Raw genomic sequence first — 19,945 nt, 5'->3', positions numbered from 1 at the left:
TGTGGAAAGTGTCTCAGCTACACAAAAGTGACAGTTATACCCGGTTTCTCACGAGAATCTGCGTAATTGGATGAAGTTGGCCTCGGAAGTCCCACCGTTGAAAGAACCGCGGCAGGCGGTTCGGAAGCACTCCGCGGTGGCAAGAAAGCTAGCATCATCACTCCAGACACGCGGCAATTGAAGAATCTGGCGAGATCACGAGTTGCAGATAGCAGATCCGAGATGCACCGCCTGGAATGCATGCAGAGCCTCACTAAGCGATGACAGGCAAATGTGGGGTAGCGACGCCAAGAAATGTAGACCGTGATTGCGCGCGGTGAGACGCGAACGCGTCGTGACGATCGTTGGCGTCACTTTCTCCAGCCACCACGCAGTCGCCTACGCTTCTGCACGACACTCTGGGCCAACAGCACCTCAAACCTATCTGATTAATACAACTGCCAGAGGAGATCAGTCGCCATGGGTATCAAACACCTGTACCAGCTCATTGAGGAGCATGCGCCAGAGGCAGTCAAGAAGGGCGAGATCAAGAACCAGTTTGGACGCAAAGTCGCCATAGTATGTCGGCTATCGTCTCACATATGCGGTCAATCACTAACACGTTCAGGATGCGTATGCATATTCTAACCCCTCTATGGCTCTCCAATCTAATACTGTGTAGATCTATGAGCATCTACAGTTTCCTCATCGCAGTCCGCTCCGATGGCCAGCAGCTCATGAGCGAGACGGGCGAAACCACTTCACATCTCATGGGTCTCTTCTACCGCACAATGCGCATGGTCGACAACGGCATCAAGCCCCTGTATGTCTTCGATGGCGCTCCACCCAAGCTCAAGTCCGGCGAGCTCGCGAAGCGTTTCCAGCGCAAGACAGAGGCACACGCGGCGGCTGAGGAGGCTAAGGAGACTGGTACAGCAGAGGACGTTGAGAAGTTCTCGCGGCGGACGGTCAGGGTCACGAGGGAGCACAACGAGGAGTGCCAGCGCTTGCTCAAGCTCATGGGCATCCCGTACATTGTCGCACCCACCGAGGCTGAAGCTCAGTGTGCTACGTTGGCGAGAGGAGGCAAGGTGTACGCCGCTGCTTCAGAGGACATGGACACGCTTACTTTCGATTCACCCATCCTGCTGCGCCACTTGACCTTCAGCGAGCAGCGCAAAGAGCCCATTCTGGAAATCCACCTGGACAAGGTGCTCGAAGGCCTGAACATGGAGCGGAAGCAGGTACGAATAGATCACTACCTCAAACATATCATATACTAACCACTGTCAGTTCATCGACCTCTGTATCCTCCTCGGCTGCGATTACCTCGACCCCATCAAAGGCATCGGTCCAAGCACCGCCCTTAAGCTCATCCGCGAGCATACCGACCTCGAAGGCGTCGTCGAACACATCAAGTCCCAATCCTCCAAGAAGCTCACCATCCCCGACGACTGGCCGTTCGCCGATGCGCGCCTCCTCTTCCTCGAGCCCGACGTGCGCCCCGCCGACGACCCAGAATGCGACTTCAAGTGGGAAGCTCCAGATGTAGAAGGCCTCGTCAAGTTCCTGGTCGAGGAGAAGCACTTCAACGAAGACAGGGTACGCAACGGAGCAGCCAAGCTACAGAAGAACATGAAGACAGCGCAGCAGAGTAGGCTGGAAGGCTTCTTCAAGCCGATTGAGAAGACCGCTGAGGAGAAGGCTAGTCTCAAGCGCAAGGCCGAGGAGAAGCTCGAGGAAAAGAAGAAGAAGCAAAAGGCTGATGCGAAGGCGAAGAAGCAGGCCAAGGCTAAGCCGAGGACTGCTGGTTAGGGAGATGGAGTTACGGGAGACAGCGTCGGGGTTTGCGCGAAAAGGGCGTTTATGGGATAGTGATACCGGGGGAGCTTACGGCGTTTTCAAGGCATACGCATATGGTTCGTTATACCATGTCTACTTCATGGTGTCTCGACATGTAGCTTTGTTCTATATCAAAGCAAGAAATTTAACAGCATTGCAACATGCACGATTCATAACTTAGACGCTTGAGTATCTTCATACCTCCCGGCTCGATACTTGTTGTCTTATTTATTCGCACAGTATATCCAAGGTTAAGTCTCAGTATGCACCTCAACATCGTGTAAAGCATTCAGATCCACGTCATATCATACTGTTTCCACATCTACGGGCCTATGGTGCACTCCAGAAGTTATCAAAAGATGATATCAAAAAACCTTTTCGACAAATCTATCAGAGTTTTCACCGACACGAAAACGTGGTAATGATCTGAGGAGAATTGTGTCCACATCTGCCGAACTCCTAATCTTATTCTATAACTTTGACATTTCCATGACTGACCGCAACGACGCGCATTACGCTGATTTCTCTCTGTAGACTGGCACAACATGAACGGATCAAATTACAATACTCGTCATCACAATACTCAAAACTATAGAATTCGCCGACTTTTAGTAGATTCTCCTCTGACATCACTTCCAATACCCGCCATCCCTTTTCTACTACTCTCGCGCATCAACCCAAACCTACAACCATCACCATCGTCATCCCAAGACGGAATGCAAGTAACCCGGCGAACCAAACGCTATGTCTCCAACGTCTCCAACCAAAGTATCACAACACACTACCCTAGCGCCACAACTGCCCGGGCAAGGGAAACTAGCAATCCCATCACTCACCAGAAAACCACATCACATTCGCAGTTCATTGTTTCAGAGAGTGACCAAGCAACCATCATCCCTTTCCATGCCGCCGAGTCAACACACAAAGAATCCGTAACGATATCCCCAGCACGGAACCATGTATTCAACCTCGCAACGAGTCACGCCCAGCACGAAACACGTCTCAGCAAACGATAAAAAACGGGCGAACGACAACGCGGAACTTACCTGCACCTGACGCGGCATCTCACACCCCAGGGTCCAGCAGCACTGCACTTGCCCTCGCGCATCCGGCTTATCCCACCACCGCCGCTGTAGGAGCCACACATGCGCACGCACTACCACATCGAACCAAGGCCCAGCTAGCAGTCGTTGAACCGGCCAAACCAACCACTCAACCTTAATCCCCTTCCTTTCCGAGCGACTTTGGTTCGAAACAGGCGGAAGAACTTCGGTACCCAAGTATCCTTCTCCAAGCTTCCGTCGAGGCCGAAACGAGGCGTGGGAGCTAGAATGTTTGGGTGGGGGATGTTACGTTCTGACGCTGCTGGCGTTGACGTGGATGTGACATGACATCTGACTGACGGATGGATAGAGCAGAAAGAGTTCACGCCAGTGCTGTTTGCAGCCCGCAGCGGTCGCGCCAGCCAGCGTTGACAATCCACGGATGCCTGCTTCTACGCTATTGACGGATGCATCCGCGTTAGAGTGGTTCATAATTGCGTTTGTTAAGGGAGTAGACTGGTCGGCTGGCCTGCCTGATGTTGTTCGGTTGTAACGTGAGCCGCAGAGTTTTGGAGAACAGGTTTTTGGTTTGGTCTTTGTTCATTTGGTATGCATGTCCACGGGTAGGTAGATATGAGAGATGTTCACGGACTACATTGCGCTAGCACAGAACGAGCCAGTTTCTAGCCATCTACTCCTCCGTCACAATCAGATAAAGAACGCATCAAACGTAACCAACTCAGCACATCAGCGATGCCCTCCCACGGAAAACCCACGGCAGGTATAGCGCAAGCCGAACGCAACCCTAACGAACTGACTAGCCCCGAATAATCGCGCCACGTTATCGCGCCACGTTATCGCGCCACTTAGAGTTTTCAAAGGTCCAGGGTCTTGCACGACAGACAGCGTTGGTGGTTTGGTCGAAAGCAAAAACATGTTGTTGATTGATCGACACATGCGCGAACGCGGGTCCCGGACGAACTTCCCCACAGACAACGTTTCAGTTGCTGCAGCTGCAAGTGTGGATCTACACCGGCCGGTGAATATACTCGCGTGGCATGTACATTAGCACTTATCATGTGAAATGATGCGCGGTTTTCGGGACGCTGAAAAAGGGAAGGTTTGCTGTGCGGTAGGCGTGTTTCAAGGGTCCTTGGACAGGCTTTTTACTGCTTTGGGATGTGGGTATCTTTGGTATCTATTCATGTTCGCGGGTTTACTCATCGTTGTGTGTATTGCGTCCAGGGATATTACACAAGTCAGGCGAGTTGCCCAACGGGGTAATATGTCGTCGATCCGGCGAGAGTTGCGTGGTTGCTGGTACAAGGGAAAGCGAGGTTGGGTGCTCATCCCTGCTGCTGCTCTTGCTGCGACTTCGAACTCGTAGCACCAATGCGCATCATACCCAGTACGCTACTTTGAGACTGGTGCGCTAGCTTCAGCGGGGAATAGCGAGACTCTGGGAGGCGGCGGCCGGCTTTGATGCTGTCTAGAACCCTGTTCAACGTGTCAGTCAATCGAAGTCCTAGACAATGTCTTGACAGAGGGCATGTATATGTTATGCATAAACCCAATCACATGCGCAATCGCGTGTGAAACAGCCGGACAAGCTGTGACGGACGGGAGATGCGCAAGCCCAAAGGCTTACTTTGCTGGCGACTTACCATTCCGCATTGATGAACTTGACAGCCTTGCCACCTGTACGAGTAATCTCCTTCTGCATCTTGCTTGCTGCTAGGCCGCCGCCTGCACCACCCCCACTGCCAATGCAGTTTACTCGACCAAGTATGACGTGCGTTACGGTTCGGCGGCCGAGCGATATCGAATGGCTAGCGCCATGGGCAGCGCAGAGCTGCTTGAGCTTGTGGTCTGAGACTAGAGGGGCGGTGGAGCCGTTGAGGTAGAAACAGAGGCCGGTGAAGATCTGCTTTTCGGAAGGTTTTGACGAGGCTGAGGAGACGTCGCTCTGGGGATGCGTGTCTGAGTCTGTCCCCACGTCTGGCGCATGCTTAGAGACAGTCGCAATACCGTCGTCTTTCTCCTGTGATGGCTTTCTGCTGCTGCCAGCCTTGCTGGCAGCCCATACCTCGGCCAGGCTCTTCTGTCCGCCGGTCCTCAGACCCTTTGCGCCCTTCTCCCAGCTGCCGTTGTCCTTGCGGCCATCCTTGCCAAAGTCCTCACTCCCTGCACCCACCGTATCCGCGACTCTCTTGCCACCGCCTCTGCCTGCCCTGAACTGCTCGCCTAGCTTGAGACTCCGTGAGGCGCGCCATGAAGTGGAGCCTCCGAGGCGGTTCTCCGCGCGCTGATGGCCGGTACTGGAGCTGTTCCAGGGGTCGAAGAAGGTGCGTCTGGGCGGTGCGGCGGCGACGGGGGACGTCGGACGCGGACGGGGTGTCGCTACACGCGTCGCGGATGAGGCTGCTTCAGGCGCGTCTGACGCGTGCGCAGGTGACGGGCGGTCGGCATGGCGGGCGTCGTCAGAAGTCGGGTCCGCGTTCGGGATGCGTGTTGCCATATCGGGTGCTGATCTTGCGACGACGGTTAGCTTCGGGGCCCTTCCAAGCCGGGGGGATGTGATGCGAGTGCATTCTCGCCTGCCCGCCGAACATGCACGTGAAGGATTCCACGTCCTGTCCAGTGTCCACTGGCGTTGCAACGGGCACCCGAACCCGGGCTGCATGCGGCAAGGCGTGGCGGGGGCGACTTACCCTGTTGTTGTTGTGCGTGCAGACGCATGTGGGAACAGCTGCGGGCACAGTGGGCAGTGTGATTAAAAACAAAGTTTACGTACGCCAGGGTCCTGAGTCGAGTTCCATTGATTTTGCAAAACAAACTTTGCTAATCCCATGCTGCGACGTCTACGCGAGGGCAAGGCAATCCTTTGCGTGAAACCATGAGGTTCAATACGGAAGGTCAGCAACGGCAGCCTCGTTCCTGCGCGGCCTCGCTCCTCACCTGAGGGCAAGGCCGCCAATAACACGAATGCGATACATGCGCCATGCTCAAACAAGCGGATTGTGTGAAGTGTGTGTATTATCCATTACTCGTCCATGTCTGAGATGACACAATTACGCTAAGTATCTCGGATATCGATGCGTGTTCCGCAGCAACGCAGTCGCGTGCCTTTTCGTATGTACAGCCGAAGAAAAGAAACATGCTTCCAAAAACAATTCGTTGTAGTACGCCATTTGCCATGCACCCTGTTTCCTGAACGCCATGCTTTATCCGTCATAGATCACATGAACTGAATGTACTAACATGAAAATAGAAATTTTGACCCGCGAAGGTATTGCTTCTGACAACGCCCGCTAAGAAAGGTCATACAACTGACGGCGGCAGCGAGACGTCGGGACATCTTCGCAATGCCGGAAAAGAAAACAATGGGGTACTTTAATAAAACGACTCGGAACGCCTGCATGCTTTTGCGGCGATGGCAGGTCTCCATGTTGTCTAGGCATCGCGTTGCCCATCGGTCCGAATAGCGCGGTATGAGCCGTGGAGTCGTGAGCGCATGTGAACATACTACATTGACTCGTGGTGATACGAGTCGTCGTGAAGTCGTAAAGGCCGTCGTGAACAGCTGCTCCGCCGTCTACGCATGGGCGTGGGTGCTCTTGCTGACCGAGGCCTCGTATATCGCGCGATGCTTCTTCATCTCGTCGGCGTCGAATGCCAGAGCATCGCTGCCCTTTCTGCTAGCCAATGACGCCGAGCTGCCGTTGCCGAACTTGAGGCTGGCGAGAGATCGGGCCTTTTTGAGCGACTTCTTTCCAGCATTCGCACCTGTCTGGGGAATGTGGTCAGCGGCGGCCCGCTGATTGAATTGCGTTATCTCTTCGACTTCGGGCCGGGGCTTGACTCGCATGCGCTTGAACTCGCGAGTAATCCTCTCAAGCTTGCTGAGACCCTTGATGGACGGGGTGTAGCTGAGCATGGGCTCGGGCGACTGCCTCTCGTGCACGCTAGATTGTACGCTGGGCCGGCGCTCGGAACCAAAACTGACACCGGAGTCATGCTTCTTCTCTTTGCCAGGTCCGTTCATGTAGCGATCAAACGACTCTGGGCCGTGAGTAGCGATGCAGTCTTGAATCATGTTCTGTGCGACGCGAAGGTACTTGTCGACGATCCTCTGGACGGTGGGCCAGCCAGTCTGGTCTTCCGGGCGCTTGTCCCGGTTGATGAGAGGAAGTAAGACATCGGGTCCCCTCCTCTGCACTTGGCTGATCAGTTCGAAGAAGATCTGGCGTTCTTCTTTCAGAGCTTCGTGGTTCAGGAACTGCGAGGGGAGCTTGGTCTGGGCATGGACAGGAGGAAAGAGGGTGTTGAGATAGCTAATGCAGTTGAGCTTGTTGAACTCTTCGTCAGAGAGATGGTTGATCATGATCTGCTTCATGTTAGTTGAGATCACGTGAGAAGGAAGATAGATAACATACCCATCGGCGGAGCCCGACCCATAGCTGAGCGTAGTACGACTCAGCTTTCCGGTTCTTGCCTTCGAGGTTGTTGATCCAGAGTGCGATGCCAGGTGCCTTTTCAGCGACACGGGCCATGTCGGCGTCCCATGTGTCCCTGTGGACGTCAAGGGCCTCGAACGTGGTAGCCATCTCTCTGCGTCGTCGTGTCTCCAAATCTTTCAGGTAGTCGAGCGCAGTCAAAGCTTGGCTCCAGTCGACATCAGCTGGCTCGGGCATGAAGGTGCGGGTCACAAAATTTACGATGAAGGCGGGTGGCAGTGCGCTGGTCCGTGTGGGTAACGCTTTGAGCTGGTTCATCAACGACGAGGTGAAGCTCATGGTCGCAGCTTCTGTGGTGTTCCATGCGAATGAGCTGGAAATTGGTGATGTGTTGCCAGACTTGGTATAGTTCTTGGGGATGGGTTGGGCGCGGTCCACGCGGTTGAGCTCGTACATGGTCTTGAGGGGGATGTCGTAGCTGCCAGGGTACTGTAATACGTGTTCGAGAATGTATGCCATTGAGTTGTGGTTCTCATCCGACGCGCTCCGGGAATGATTTGATGCCATTTTGAAGAGCACGTGAAAAGTGTGGCGTATGGATGCGAAGGGTCCCGGCGATGGCGCAGCGCTAGAGTTGCGCGTATCGCAGAAAAGCAAAGAGCGGAATGCGATCCCCGAGAAGCGAAAGCGAGGTTGGAGTTGAGGGTGTTGACGAGGAGAAAAGGCGGCCCGGGGGAGATGGGCTAGCGGGCGGCGCGTGGGGTTTGGTGGGGTGGTCGTAGCTTTGACGAGAAGAAAGGAAGGCGCGACCGGAGAGGCAGGATATCAAGCACAGCAGACAGTGCGGACGTGCAGGCAGATGGTGATACGTCGAGTCGCTCCAGGCAAGGTTGATGGTGGAATGTCCAGTGTGGTCGGCGTTGCAGTGTGCGACGGGGCAGGCGGTTATGAGCACGGTAAGCAAAAAGGACAAACACAGCGGTGCAGGGTCAAGTGGCAGTGGTGGTGTAGGACGGGGTTATGAGGAGCAGACGATCGCAGAGGGCTGGAACGGGCAGACGTCGGGTAGGTATACAGAAAGGGTTTTGCGTTTGCTCTAGTCAACGCTTCTTCTCATGATCCCTGAGCGAGGGCCCGTGATGGTCGCTTTCGCACTTGCATGAGTGGCGTCAGTGACAGGGGCTTCCAGCTTCCCCGAGAACCACGACCAAGACGGCCTAGCCATCTCACAGCAACGCCTTCCAGCTCGAGTGCGTCAGGCTTGCCGACCCCGCCCCGAGTCAGGCACAGCTGGCACAGTTGCTCCCAATCGTCGCCTCGCGCTATGCTCACAGTCGCGCTGGTACGACGTGCATCTCCGGCCGTCCCCTGAGGACCCTGAGACGTCACTCTCAGGGCGCCAACAGCAGTACCATGGTCGAACCAAAACATGGAGAAGCACCAGAGCACAGGCTGATCCTGGCCGCAAAGGGTCCGCCGCTGTCGACATTCCGAGGTCTGCTCTGGTGGCTTCTGAATCGTGCTGCGTCTGCCCAACCGCACGCGAACTCTGCGCCGCCCTAACTCAATTCACCGACGATGCAGTCTCCACTTGGGACTCGACCGCATCATCCTGGGTGCCGATGCATGTCCCCTCGAGAGCACTTGGACCTTGCAGAATGCACATGCACATGCAACCCCATTTTCGATTCTTCCGCACTACCAATAAGGACGTCGCCGTAGCTGCAACTGTCAGAGGACAGGGTTGGGCCTGCATCGGCATTTTGACCTCAATGCGAAAACCCAATCTTCAGGCACAGAAACATGGCAAAGTTGGATATTCACGAACCTTACCCAAATCCTCATGATCCGCGTCATCTCGATAATATTGTGGCAATGTGTAGCGATGAGGATGCGGCGCGGCAGGCCCGTTGACGATGAAACCTCTGAACTTGGCTCTTGTAGCCTAGATTCACGACTCGTATCCTTGAGCCAGCACATTCGCAAACGCGATGTACCTTGCAGACTCGGAGCTGCAGCCATGCGAACTTATCACCGCTCACGGCCCCTGCCCCCGTTGTGCAAGCCTGCAGCCGAGTGGGGTGTTTGCAGCTCCGATAAAAGATTGCTCATATCACAAAAAGCACCATAACAGCGCCTGCTATCGCATGTCAACAAACAACGCGACGCGCTTGACATGTCAAAATCTTGCTTCCGCACACTATGATTTAGGAGATGGGTGGAAATCTCGCCCGCTGCCGTCGGACAGATTCCGATGCATGTGATTGAGGCCCCTCGAGTATACCTAAGGTACCAACAGGTGTAGACTGCATGCTCATGGCCTTGGGCCGCGGTGCAGCAGCATGTACGCGTTCGAGATCGGACTCGTAAAGGTAACGCAAAGGATCGTCCTGACTCCTAGCAGTCTTGTGTACTAGCATCAGTGCTCCTCCTCGCTTGCAGACCACACACTGCGAGGCCGAGGGCAACCCCATCGTTACACGAGCCGAGATTACTCATTTCATCGATCGAAGCTGTGCGATCGTACTGCACATCGCCAGATTGACGAGCTGTTGGTCCCTTTGCGCTGACCTTTGACGCCATACCGTCTGACAATCTCCTCACAGGCCACTCAGCCGCGGGTACAAACGCCGGTGGTTCTCCTCAACAACCCACAGCCGCGCAGGAACAAACGCAGCTAGCACAACAATGCCAGGATGCGTTTGTACGAATCGATAAAGACCGTTGAAAATAATCTCCGCGTCGATCTGCTCGCACCTGGGCAGACCGTGGCCAGCATGCCCCGTTTCGTCTCCACACCTAACGTTGCAGTGTCTCATTCGTTGCGGCCCAAAATTGCTTCCCCTTTGGGAAGCAACACCATCGTTGCAACAGCATTCATGCGCATTGAAGATCGACTTCACGCCGCCACGCACACGGGGGGCAGCTGAAGCAAACAGGGTGTGGAATTTCAAATCAGTCCCTTGCTATGGCCAGCCATGTAGTCATGCCTTCTCCTGGTGGCGTAGTCGGCCTCTGATCTGGAATCGAAGATGCAAGCCATTCTGGTGTTCTCAAGTTTGGTTCAACCCCCAAGACTCTGCGATCATCTCATCAGGTTTCCTGCGGAGGTTTCCACTCTCGCTGTTCTCCGTGACACGGTCGTCGCGCGGACAGCTAGTGCGTAGTCGCCGAGGGAAGTACCACAACTCAGCTTCCTCATTGCCCCATGTGGCAACTTCAAAACTCCTGACATGACAGCTTGGAGATACTACTATAGCCAGGTACACTGCTGTATCATAGCATGCATAAGGTAGGGTTGACCTTACAGTCCTCTCGGCCACGCCTCAGGTACTTCTTCGGGCAAGCCGGAAGGACACGTAACGGCGAGCTAGTGATCCTTGGATGGTGTTCGCGCAGCGACTGCACCGCCTCACGACCGCAGCCTCACCTTCGGACATAGAAAATACTGCCAAGACCGATACAAAGGGCTGTGCTCCTGAGCATGGCAGGTACCGACGCCATCGCACCTCACGTGGCCTTCTAGATGCACAACCTCGGTCTGCTTGGCAGGCTGTCCCTGGTACCATTCTTTCAAGCTGCACCAAGACCTCCATCAGAATGAACGGCGAACACACACGGCGAGAGGGATTTGAAATCACATATGAGGGATCGGAATTGGAATGCAGAATCGATGTGACATGTAGGGCGTGGTAGCGAAATCCTGCGGTGTAGCATGCAGGTTCATTGATGAGTCATCTCGCCCACGTATTTACAAAGCCAAAGCAATACTGAACACCAAACATCAATCTGTCATTTCAGATACTTTGACCATGGCATCCCCCTCGCAGCTCGACTTCGTAACCGTGGATGTCTTCACCTCGCAGCCATACGGCGGAAATCCGCTGGCCATTGTGCGCATCCCGCCTGGCCGGACCCTAAACCAGGAACAAAAGCAAACAATCGCGCGAGAGTTCAACCTATCGGAGACGACCTTCTTGCACGAACACGCGGATGGTGCGGCAGAGGACCAATGGACCGTCGACATCTTCATGACCTCGCGAGAACTGCCGTTCGCCGGACACCCTACCGTGGGCACGGCCTGCTATGTCTTGGGAAGGACGGCTCGGGAGCGTGGCGTCAGCAGCGGTGTCATGGAAGCGAGCTTCAACCTGAAAGCTGGGCGTGTTGGGTTGCGGTACGATTGCGGCAAGAAGACGGCGAAGGCTTCGATCCCTCATGACGTGTATGTTCCTGCATTTGACATTGTCCCCCCTCGGCCTGTCTAGAGTGTCTGCATCACGATGGTTAGTTCGGGCTGTTCCAGACCCACGGTCTGAGAGCGATTCGGCGACCTGTGATGCTGCAGGTGTGTATACATGTAAGCTAACCAATGCAGTCATATCCACAATAAGAGGTACACCAAGGACGACTTGTTCGCTCTCCAGCCGCAATTGGCTGAAGCCCATCGGCAAGGCAAAGTTAAAGTCAAAGATGACCATGCCATCGTCTCGATAGTCAAAGGCATGACATTTGTTCTGGTCGAACTGGAATCTGAAGAGGCACTGAGCATGGTGTCGCTAGCTGGCCAGTCTCTCTCCGTCGAGGGCCTGGATCAGGGCTGGGACGAGACGTTCATTGGGACATATTTCTTTGTTCGGGCGGGAACGAGCGACCATGGCGTGACGAAGCTAAGGACGAGGATGATCGAGGGTCCGTTGGAAGATCCAGCTACCGGTAGCGCCGCCAGCGATTTGGCCGCATATTTGTCGCAGACAGCAGGAGAGGCATCCAAGACGTTCAAGTACGAGATTATCCAGGGCGTAGAGATGGGGAGACGAAGCGAGATCTTCATCGAGGTCGAGATGAACGAGGACAGGAGTGTTGCGCAGCTTTTCTTGGAAGGCAGCGCAGTACAGGTCATGGAGGGGCGGTTGACTGTCTAAGTCTGTCGTACTTGCGATGGTTCTCGTTCGAGAGTAGGTTCCCGTGTGGTCATCGTAGGCGTTGCAGAGGTTGAGAGTGGCCTGTATGGCATAGTCATCGCAGCAATAGTAAATGAGATGGGTGGCAGAGAGAGTACGACATCGCGCACCATTGGATCGTTATGAGTATGCAAGACCACAGACCCGAAAGAAGGCGTATGTACAGTCGATACCTGTAGACCTGCTTAATCTTGTTAACATGAGAAAAGCCCCAGATTCATTGTAGTCCCTCGTCGATGGCTGCGCGGCACAGCCGATGGTGGGATGACTGATCATCATCACCGTCGAGCTGTGGATTGGCGGTCGTGATGATTGTGATAGAGCCTGGGGGTTGACTGTATGGAAGTATGGAAGACAATAGTTCCGACAGAACACATATGCGCAGTCGCACCCGTTAACCTGCCCGGACTTGTCAACGTAGAGGAGGTTCCGACTGCCTCGTACTTCTTCTTTGAAGGCCACACAGTACGGACGATAGTGGGGTGGCTGATCATCTGGAATGGAGAGCAGTACTGTCTGTCTCAGAGAGCTGTTCGGGTTCTCATGATCGTCATGAAGCTGTGCGTTGACGGTCGTGATGATTGTGGTCGGGTTCAGGAGTTGACCATCTGAGGGTAGCGAAGTTGATACATTCGAAAGAACGCGTGTGTATAGTCGCCGCTCGTAAGCCTCCTTGTGACAGTTGAGATGAAGTAGGACCGAAGGTGTCGCGACAACTCCTCGAAGATGGCGCGGTACAGTTCATGGAAGAGACAGATCCGAAAAAGAGAATGCACGTAAGCCTGCTTGAGATTGTTAATCAGAGAATCCCAACCTCGAGGATTTGCGTCACAGAGACTGGAACCTGAGGAGTTTCTGCGGGTGTTGGTTACAGATGTAGATCCTCCGTGCCTGAAGACACCTCCTGCCTCAGGCAAGCCGAGCGACCCGTGGACACCAAGCCATAGACGGCAACCCTGATTCCGTAATCCTTCACGACGTTGAAGGAGCGAACGTGTAGCGGGGTTTGACAGGAGGTGTCTCAGTTTCTTTTGCCGCGAGCACGGTTATTGAGTGTGGGTCAAGCGCAGCATCATCGCTTGCAGATTCGATGGAGCAGCGTGCAGATCTTCGAGAATGGGTATACAAACTCTTGTTAATGGTGGAGAAGTACGTCGGTACGTCGCCATGTTGTCTGGGCGCCGCGTCCACAGTGGAGTTGGTGAGTGGGCGTGACAACTTGGCACGGCAACATCCCAAACAGCAAACATCGATCTTTATCGATCTCGGATTAAGAATTGCCGCCATCGCATGTTGTCGCAGAGAGGACCGATTGCCTCTGGCATACAACAGAGTGCGTGCAGATGCAGGATGCGGACTTGCTACTCCGTGGTCCTTCAACTGTCACCTGTCACATCCGTCAAATCGAGACAATGACAGCACGAACCAACCTTGCTCGAGTACGTCGCACATCGCGTCCGACAACTCAGTGAGGCTCATGGAGGAGGCGTGGGTCGCAAAGTGGGCCGCAGCGAGTAAACCAAATTTCCCCGCTGGCGTTGCGGTGGTGCCGAACGGATATCGGAAGTCAGTCACACAGTCCTGCCGTGCATTCGGTTGCTGTTATGGCGCATGGGAAGGCATCATAGGAGTTTGAGCGTGTCCTCCTCAAAATTTAGAAGATGCCTGGCTCGAGCCTGAAAGGCGGCTAGCGCATCTCGTTTGGGTTAGCGCCATTGGGGTTCTTGCACACCTCTAACACGAACCGTTTCTCGGACCTCCTCTTCAATGCCTGGCGCATTCTCGTTCCGGAGAGGCTGCCATGCCAGCCTCAGTCAGTGGCAGGGCGCCAGTTGATGCCAGCGCCCCGTGCGCGACGTTATCGATGTCGGTATGGGTGGGTTTGAGACGTCTCTGCCTTCATCGTGGGTTTCATGCCCGAGGAACCACGAGCCGCCTTACCAGGTTGCTCTTTGCCTTGTATTCGCTCGCCAAGGACTTAAGGCAATGCGATTCCTCAGATATCTTGCTTTCCTCACTATCATCAGTCGCTTGTTCCATTACAAACTCCGGTTCTGCAGTTGAGGGTTACATTCCTTTCTCTTCCTCTTAATTCTTCATTCAGATTACGTTGAACGTATCTGCCTTTTTTGTAATCCACCGCTAGCCGGACTCCACTCTTTTATCAATCTTAACTTCTTTTCCTGAAGCTATCATCATGCGCTTCTCAACCCTCATCCCTATGCTGCTTGCAGCCGGTGTTGCCAATGCCCAGTTTGGCGGCCAAGGTGGAAACAACGGTCAGAACAACGGTCAGAACGGCGGCAACAACGGACAAAACAACGGCCAGAACGGAGGCAACAACGGTCAGAACAACGGTCAGAACAACGGTCAGAACAACGGTCAGAACAACGGCGGCAACAACGGTGGTAACAACGGCGGTGGTGGTGGTAACCTGGCCCTCAACCCTGATGTTGTTCAAACCGCCAGTCAGTCCGATGGATTCGACCAGGGCCAGGAAGATGGACAAGCCGCGTCCCTCACGTATGTTGGCACGCACGTCTTTGTACAGACCCCTTGCTAACTTGACCAGTGACCAAGCCAACTTCATCAACTTCTGCCAGGGCAAGACCCTCACCAACGGTCTCCAGGTCAAGGAGGGATCCTGCAACGGTATCGGTAAGCTTCAGCCAGTCCAGCCTGCTTCAGAAGATAGGTGCTAACTTTCAGATAGTCATGGGAGATATTCCTGCCGTTGGTAACATGATCTCTGCGGTCTTCACCAGCCCCCAGAACAACGAACAAGGCATCCAGGAAAACCAGAAGATTGACTTCTCCGTAAAGATCACCAACTTGGAGGCCGGTTCTTTCACCAACCCTGACAACACCTACTACGCTGCCCCGCAGACGCTTCAGGGAGGCAACGTCATTGGCCACACCCATATCTCCGTCCAGGACATGGGTAACGACGCCAACAACCCTCCTGATGCTCAGAACTTTGCTTTCTTCAAGGGTATCAACGACGCTGGTGACGGCAATGGTCTTCTCACTGCCACGCTCGAGGCTGGTCTCCCTGCCGGTAACTACCGTGCTTGCTCTATCACCTCTGCCTCCAACCATCAGCCTGTTGTCATGCCTGTCGCTCAACGTGGTCCTCAGGATGACTGTGTGAGGTTCACTGTTGGCGGTGGCGGCGGTGGCGGCAACAACGGTGGCAACAACGGCGGCAACAATGGCCAGAACAACGGTCAGAACAACGGTCAGCAAGGTGGTCAACAGGGAGGCCAGCAGGGCGGCCAGCAAGGTGGACAGCAGGGCGGTCAACAAGGAGGCCAGCAAGGAGGCCAGCAGGGCGGTCAAGGCGGCCAGCAAGGACAGGGCGGCTTCGGCGGCTTCGGTCGTGGACGTGGACGCGGACGCTTCAACCGCCGCAGCTTTGCCGCACGTGACTTCGTCGCCTAGGCACTTCATGAAGACCGAGAGAACAGGAGAGTTGACGGTAAGGTTTGGGGTTGACAAGGTTTGAGGTTTGAAGCAGTGGACGCTATAATGGTACTTTCCTCTTTGACGACAATTGCAAGATAGATCGTACTTCTGTTCCCTAGAGGGGCACGGAAGGTCACTCTACGGAGGTTGAAGCGAAGCGCTTCATTGGACTGGTTCTGAGGGCGCTATTTCCTTCTCTGGCGCCTACTTAGTATTGATGAAATGTAAAACTATTCTATTGTATTTCTGCTCGTTCATGTTACCTCGCCTGCTTCTCTGTTAAATCTTGTGTCGTAAGCAGTCTGGCACTTGATTACTTACGCATGAATGCATTGAAGGTGTCGAAACCTGGATGTCTCAGGACACCATGTGACGATCAGGCACGAGCATGCCGCAACACGGCATCTTGTAACATCGGCGACGTCATCCGAAGATGCTCTCGCCCCCACTAAGGCTTGGTTGTAACAACACCAAGCGAACTTGATGCTTTCCACGACCGATGAAGCACCAGCTGACCAAGAGTAATTTTCTGGAACGAGTATGACTTTAATCAGTGATACTGTTGGGTGCTACGAACACATATTACATTGCAAGGCCAGGATATAACGGGACCTCGAAGCTATCGCAACTACTCCGTATACCAAAGTACACCTTCAGTGACTAGCGATAACAAAGACCTAACCCTATTCTGAGTCAAAGGCGTATTATCCTCTGCGTAGAGTATAACAAGAGCCTTGGGGTGGCGTATGCACTCGCTAAGTCGGCCGCATCATCGGATAGGCCACCAACGATGACTCATAGATCGCCCAACTCATATCGATAGACGCAGGAAGCCTGTTGGAAACATCACATCTGGTGACGCTTCTTTCGACTCTACAATTTAGGAAAAATTCATTCCATATGAATCAAAGCATCAGCGACTTTCGATCAACACCCCCCGCACTACCTACAGAGCTTTGGTTGCAGATCTTGGAACACGCCGACCACCGTGATGCTTCCCATCTCTGGGGCAGCGTGCGTCTAGTCTCTTCGCACTTCAAGGACTATGTTGAACGCCATTTCATGTCCACCTATCTTCCGGATATCACAATATTCCTTGCGCTTCCTCGTCGCGATCCCGCAACAGGTACACTGAAGTGGCCTGGCGACCCTATTCCGCGATCTAGGATCATCTTTTCGTTCGATAGCATCACTGCTGATCGGAAACGCGCAGTTCTTGTGTCGTCGGAGACACTTGGGCCACTGGGAGAGATGAAGAGCGTCGATGAGCTTAGGCGTGCGGGTAGCTTACCAGTGGCGCGACTACAACAAGCGCCGCCCTGGGTCAATATTGGGAAGAACCATTTGACTGGTGTATCAGTGGGCGTGAAGGGTAAATTTTGTTGGGACGAGGACAGGAAGATATGGACTTGGGAGGTGAACTGGAGGAACCTGGTGACCCATTTCTACCAAGCGAAGGTACTCAAGCGGGAGTCTGCATCAACCGGCAAACTTCGAAGAGAGCGTTGATGAATGCGGCACATCGCTCATGTGGCAATCAAGCGCGCATCGCCTTTCCGAGATGAGAGACTCACCTTCAGCCCTTTGGAGATTGCTTCAGTCTGACTCGAGGAAAGTTCTGGGTCGATACGCTTCTGAGTTTCTTCAGACAGTCCATGCAATAAAGTAGCCAGCGCTGAGGATTTCCACACAGGAGCCTGAGTCCGACGTCCTTCCAGTATGGTCGCACAGATCAAGACTAGACTTCCGACAAGCGAAATGGCCGGCAGCGTAATCCACTCCCAACGTATCTCAACGATCTTCTCCGTCGTCCACGCTATACCTGCGATAGGAACGGTGCCAACCCCACGCGATTTCAAGTTGTTTGTTATTGCTTTGCTGAGATTGGCAAGAGGTCCCTCGAAGTCGTACGGTGGGACTTGGTGGAAATTCCACGCACCCGTGTCAGGAGCAAAAGGATATGCCGGATTTTGGTCAAGTGTGGGAGGCAGATCGGAAAATATCCAGTCACGCAGGAGCTCCGTAGTCTGGTTCACAATGCTAAAGGTCTCATTTCCAAGGGCAGCAACGACCGGCGATGATGCGCTATACCTGTCCGGCTGTATTGTGATGGAGTTGGTGACCGATTCTTCGAGGACGCCGTTGTTGACTTGAGCTTGGAGAGTTTTCACGCACCAAGTAAGTAGGCATTCCATCAGCACCGGCGTTTCGTTTCTCATTACGGCAGCTGGGCCGCCAGGAGTGTATCCAACATAAAAATCCGCGATGGGGAAAGTGACGTCTGCAAATCTGGTGGTGTTCAAGAAGGGGTCGAATCGGGAGTCAACATTTGACGTATTAACAATCAGTGTTGTCAAACTAGTCACTTGACGTTGACCAACAAGACCCGTAGAACCAACCAGGAACGTGTTATTGACCTTGAATCCACAAGGGTCTAAGGCTTCTCTGAAGCCTGTCGCACGATCCAGGTGTGTATTGTTCTTGCACTGGTATTCGAGCATGGACGACACATCATGGCACTCGTGGCAGACACCAAGCGTTGAATAGGAGGGCCAGGTGCAGTTGCCGGTGGGACATGTGGCTGTGGATGACCTGATACCAGTCTCTGGAGAATTGAACGCGGTATCAATCACTGCGACCATGGTCGGATCTGAACGAGGGTCGGTTGCGAACTTGCGCAGTATAGGTAGATATCCGGGCACAAAACTCCTTGCAGCCCAAGTTGTGCTCTGCTGGGTAGCGATCATTTTCTCCGGGTAGGCCACGATCTGCTGGAAGAACGGCTCAAAAGCAAGCGCAAGAACAGTGATCAGTGCACCAAGAGACACCAAATGTCTGCATCTAGATCAGCGATTTAAAAAACATGGTCTTGATTGGGGTACACTAACCTGCACCTTGTCTTGATAAGAAGCAGAGCCGCACCCCAAGGTCCACGACTAGCGGCGTCATAGACCTGAAAATCCCATAACGCTGCCTCTTTCTGAAACCAAATCCACTTCAACTGTCCAATGGCTTCTGATACCGGTAGTATCAATGCTGCTTTAGAGACCGCAGCGAAGACGGCAACGTATGCGTTGAGCGTGATGCCTGTCACTAAGTACTCTGGCTGCCGTTTGCCATCATAATACCAGAGCACACCTATGATAGCCGCCATACAGCCGAAGCTGACGACCCAGCTAAGTAGCTCCCACCACCACCAGTCAGTGACGATGCGGTCGTAGAATGTTGTTGACGCTCGAATGAGGGGCTGGTGTTTTGTATCATTGTCTTGAGCTAGGGGGGCTGTGGGCGCGGAACGAAACATGTCTGTGAAATTGAAGAACGACAACTCTCCAGGAGCATGGATTGAAAAGCAAGAAGCATCATGACCTCTTATTGCTATGGTGTGTAGCTACTGTGCCGCATCTCAGGGTTACATGCAGGTGAGTCGGAAACTAGTAGGGCGCATAGTATCACTTCGCGCTTCACCTACTTGTAACGGGCATTTAATTCATCCGACACTAAATTGATTGGCGGATGGTTGGCTTGAAATCATGAAATGGCTGCCTCAAGCGCCGAGGTGGATTGTTGTTCAAGTAAGCGCCGGCCGCCAGGTCTATCCACAATAAAGCGCAACGGGAACAGCGCGTTCTTGCACTCTTAGGTAAAGAGCCGTGGTTCTCTTTCCTGTCTCATGAATTGATCATGAAATTGATAATGTAGTGGTGTTCTTCTCAAGTCATGATCCGATAGCCTTTGCGGAAGCCATTCGCTGTGCGACCAAGCTGAAGACAGCGATAGACGACATGAATATGGCAAGATTATAGAACTGTGATCGTGTCAGCCCACCAGATCCGAATTGATACTGATAGAGAAAGCATACGGCCTTCCTCGAGTACGCGCTCTCCTCCGCCTCGCTGCGCGCTTCCACAAAGAGTCGACGCAGATTAGGTAAATTGGAAGGCTGCGATCCGAAGTCAGATCTCAGCGTCATGCAGTTCGTGTCGTTGGTTGCATTCGACTTACCATGCTGCTACGCCGATGATGAGGGCGGGAGGAGCGTAGAAGCATTTCAGGGCTGGGCTAGATGCGATGCATGGCTGCGGGCCCGGGGCGGCGCACAGACCGCATCATCAAGGTGGCAGTCTGGCAATCGCGAAGCTCCACCAACATTAACCCAACCCGCACTTCACCTTCACCCACGCCCCTCGATTCA

At 53.8% G+C, this 19,945-nt stretch overlaps 5 protein-coding genes across 5 annotated transcripts; 3 read left to right on the top strand and 2 right to left on the bottom strand.

Annotated features, from left to right (window-relative positions):
• Positions 1 to 459: 459 nt before the first annotated feature.
• On the top strand, positions 460 to 1,794 carry FEN1 (Elongation of fatty acids protein 2; the record flags this gene model as incomplete). Its single annotated transcript, XM_049391726.1, has 4 exons — positions 460 to 558; positions 608 to 612; positions 662 to 1,223; positions 1,273 to 1,794. 4 exons carry the CDS (start codon positions 460 to 462, stop codon positions 1,792 to 1,794), a joined length of 1,188 nt encoding a protein of 395 aa, XP_049240591.1.
• Positions 1,795 to 4,524: 2,730 nt separating this feature from the next.
• Positions 4,525 to 5,603, bottom strand: J4E84_009160 (uncharacterized protein; the record flags this gene model as incomplete). The annotated part of the gene is made up of 2 exons (XM_049391725.1): positions 4,525 to 5,390; positions 5,600 to 5,603. 2 exons carry the CDS (start codon positions 5,601 to 5,603, stop codon positions 4,525 to 4,527), a joined length of 870 nt encoding a protein of 289 aa, XP_049240590.1.
• Positions 5,604 to 6,459: 856 nt separating this feature from the next.
• J4E84_009159 (uncharacterized protein) lies at positions 6,460 to 7,840 on the bottom strand (the record flags this gene model as incomplete). Its single annotated transcript, XM_049391724.1, has 2 exons — positions 6,460 to 7,251; positions 7,301 to 7,840. 2 exons carry the CDS (start codon positions 7,838 to 7,840, stop codon positions 6,460 to 6,462), a joined length of 1,332 nt encoding a protein of 443 aa, XP_049240589.1.
• A 3,293-nt stretch (positions 7,841 to 11,133) lies between these two features.
• On the top strand, positions 11,134 to 12,246 carry J4E84_009158 (uncharacterized protein; the record flags this gene model as incomplete). The annotated part of the gene is made up of 2 exons (XM_049391723.1): positions 11,134 to 11,546; positions 11,700 to 12,246. 2 exons carry the CDS (start codon positions 11,134 to 11,136, stop codon positions 12,244 to 12,246), a joined length of 960 nt encoding a protein of 319 aa, XP_049240588.1.
• Positions 12,247 to 14,482: 2,236 nt separating this feature from the next.
• On the top strand, positions 14,483 to 15,726 carry J4E84_009157 (uncharacterized protein; the record flags this gene model as incomplete). Its single annotated transcript, XM_049391722.1, has 3 exons — positions 14,483 to 14,808; positions 14,858 to 14,943; positions 14,999 to 15,726. 3 exons carry the CDS (start codon positions 14,483 to 14,485, stop codon positions 15,724 to 15,726), a joined length of 1,140 nt encoding a protein of 379 aa, XP_049240587.1.
• Positions 15,727 to 19,945: the final 4,219 nt, after the last annotated feature.

Source organism: Alternaria hordeiaustralica, assembly GCF_023758085.1.
Source record: "Alternaria hordeiaustralica strain BMP 2776 chromosome Unknown scaffold_26, whole genome shotgun sequence".
NCBI lineage: Eukaryota > Fungi > Ascomycota > Dothideomycetes > Pleosporales > Pleosporaceae > Alternaria > Alternaria hordeiaustralica.
The sequence above is the reverse complement of the archived record's forward strand: the minus strand, read 5'-3'. Positions and strand labels throughout refer to the sequence as shown.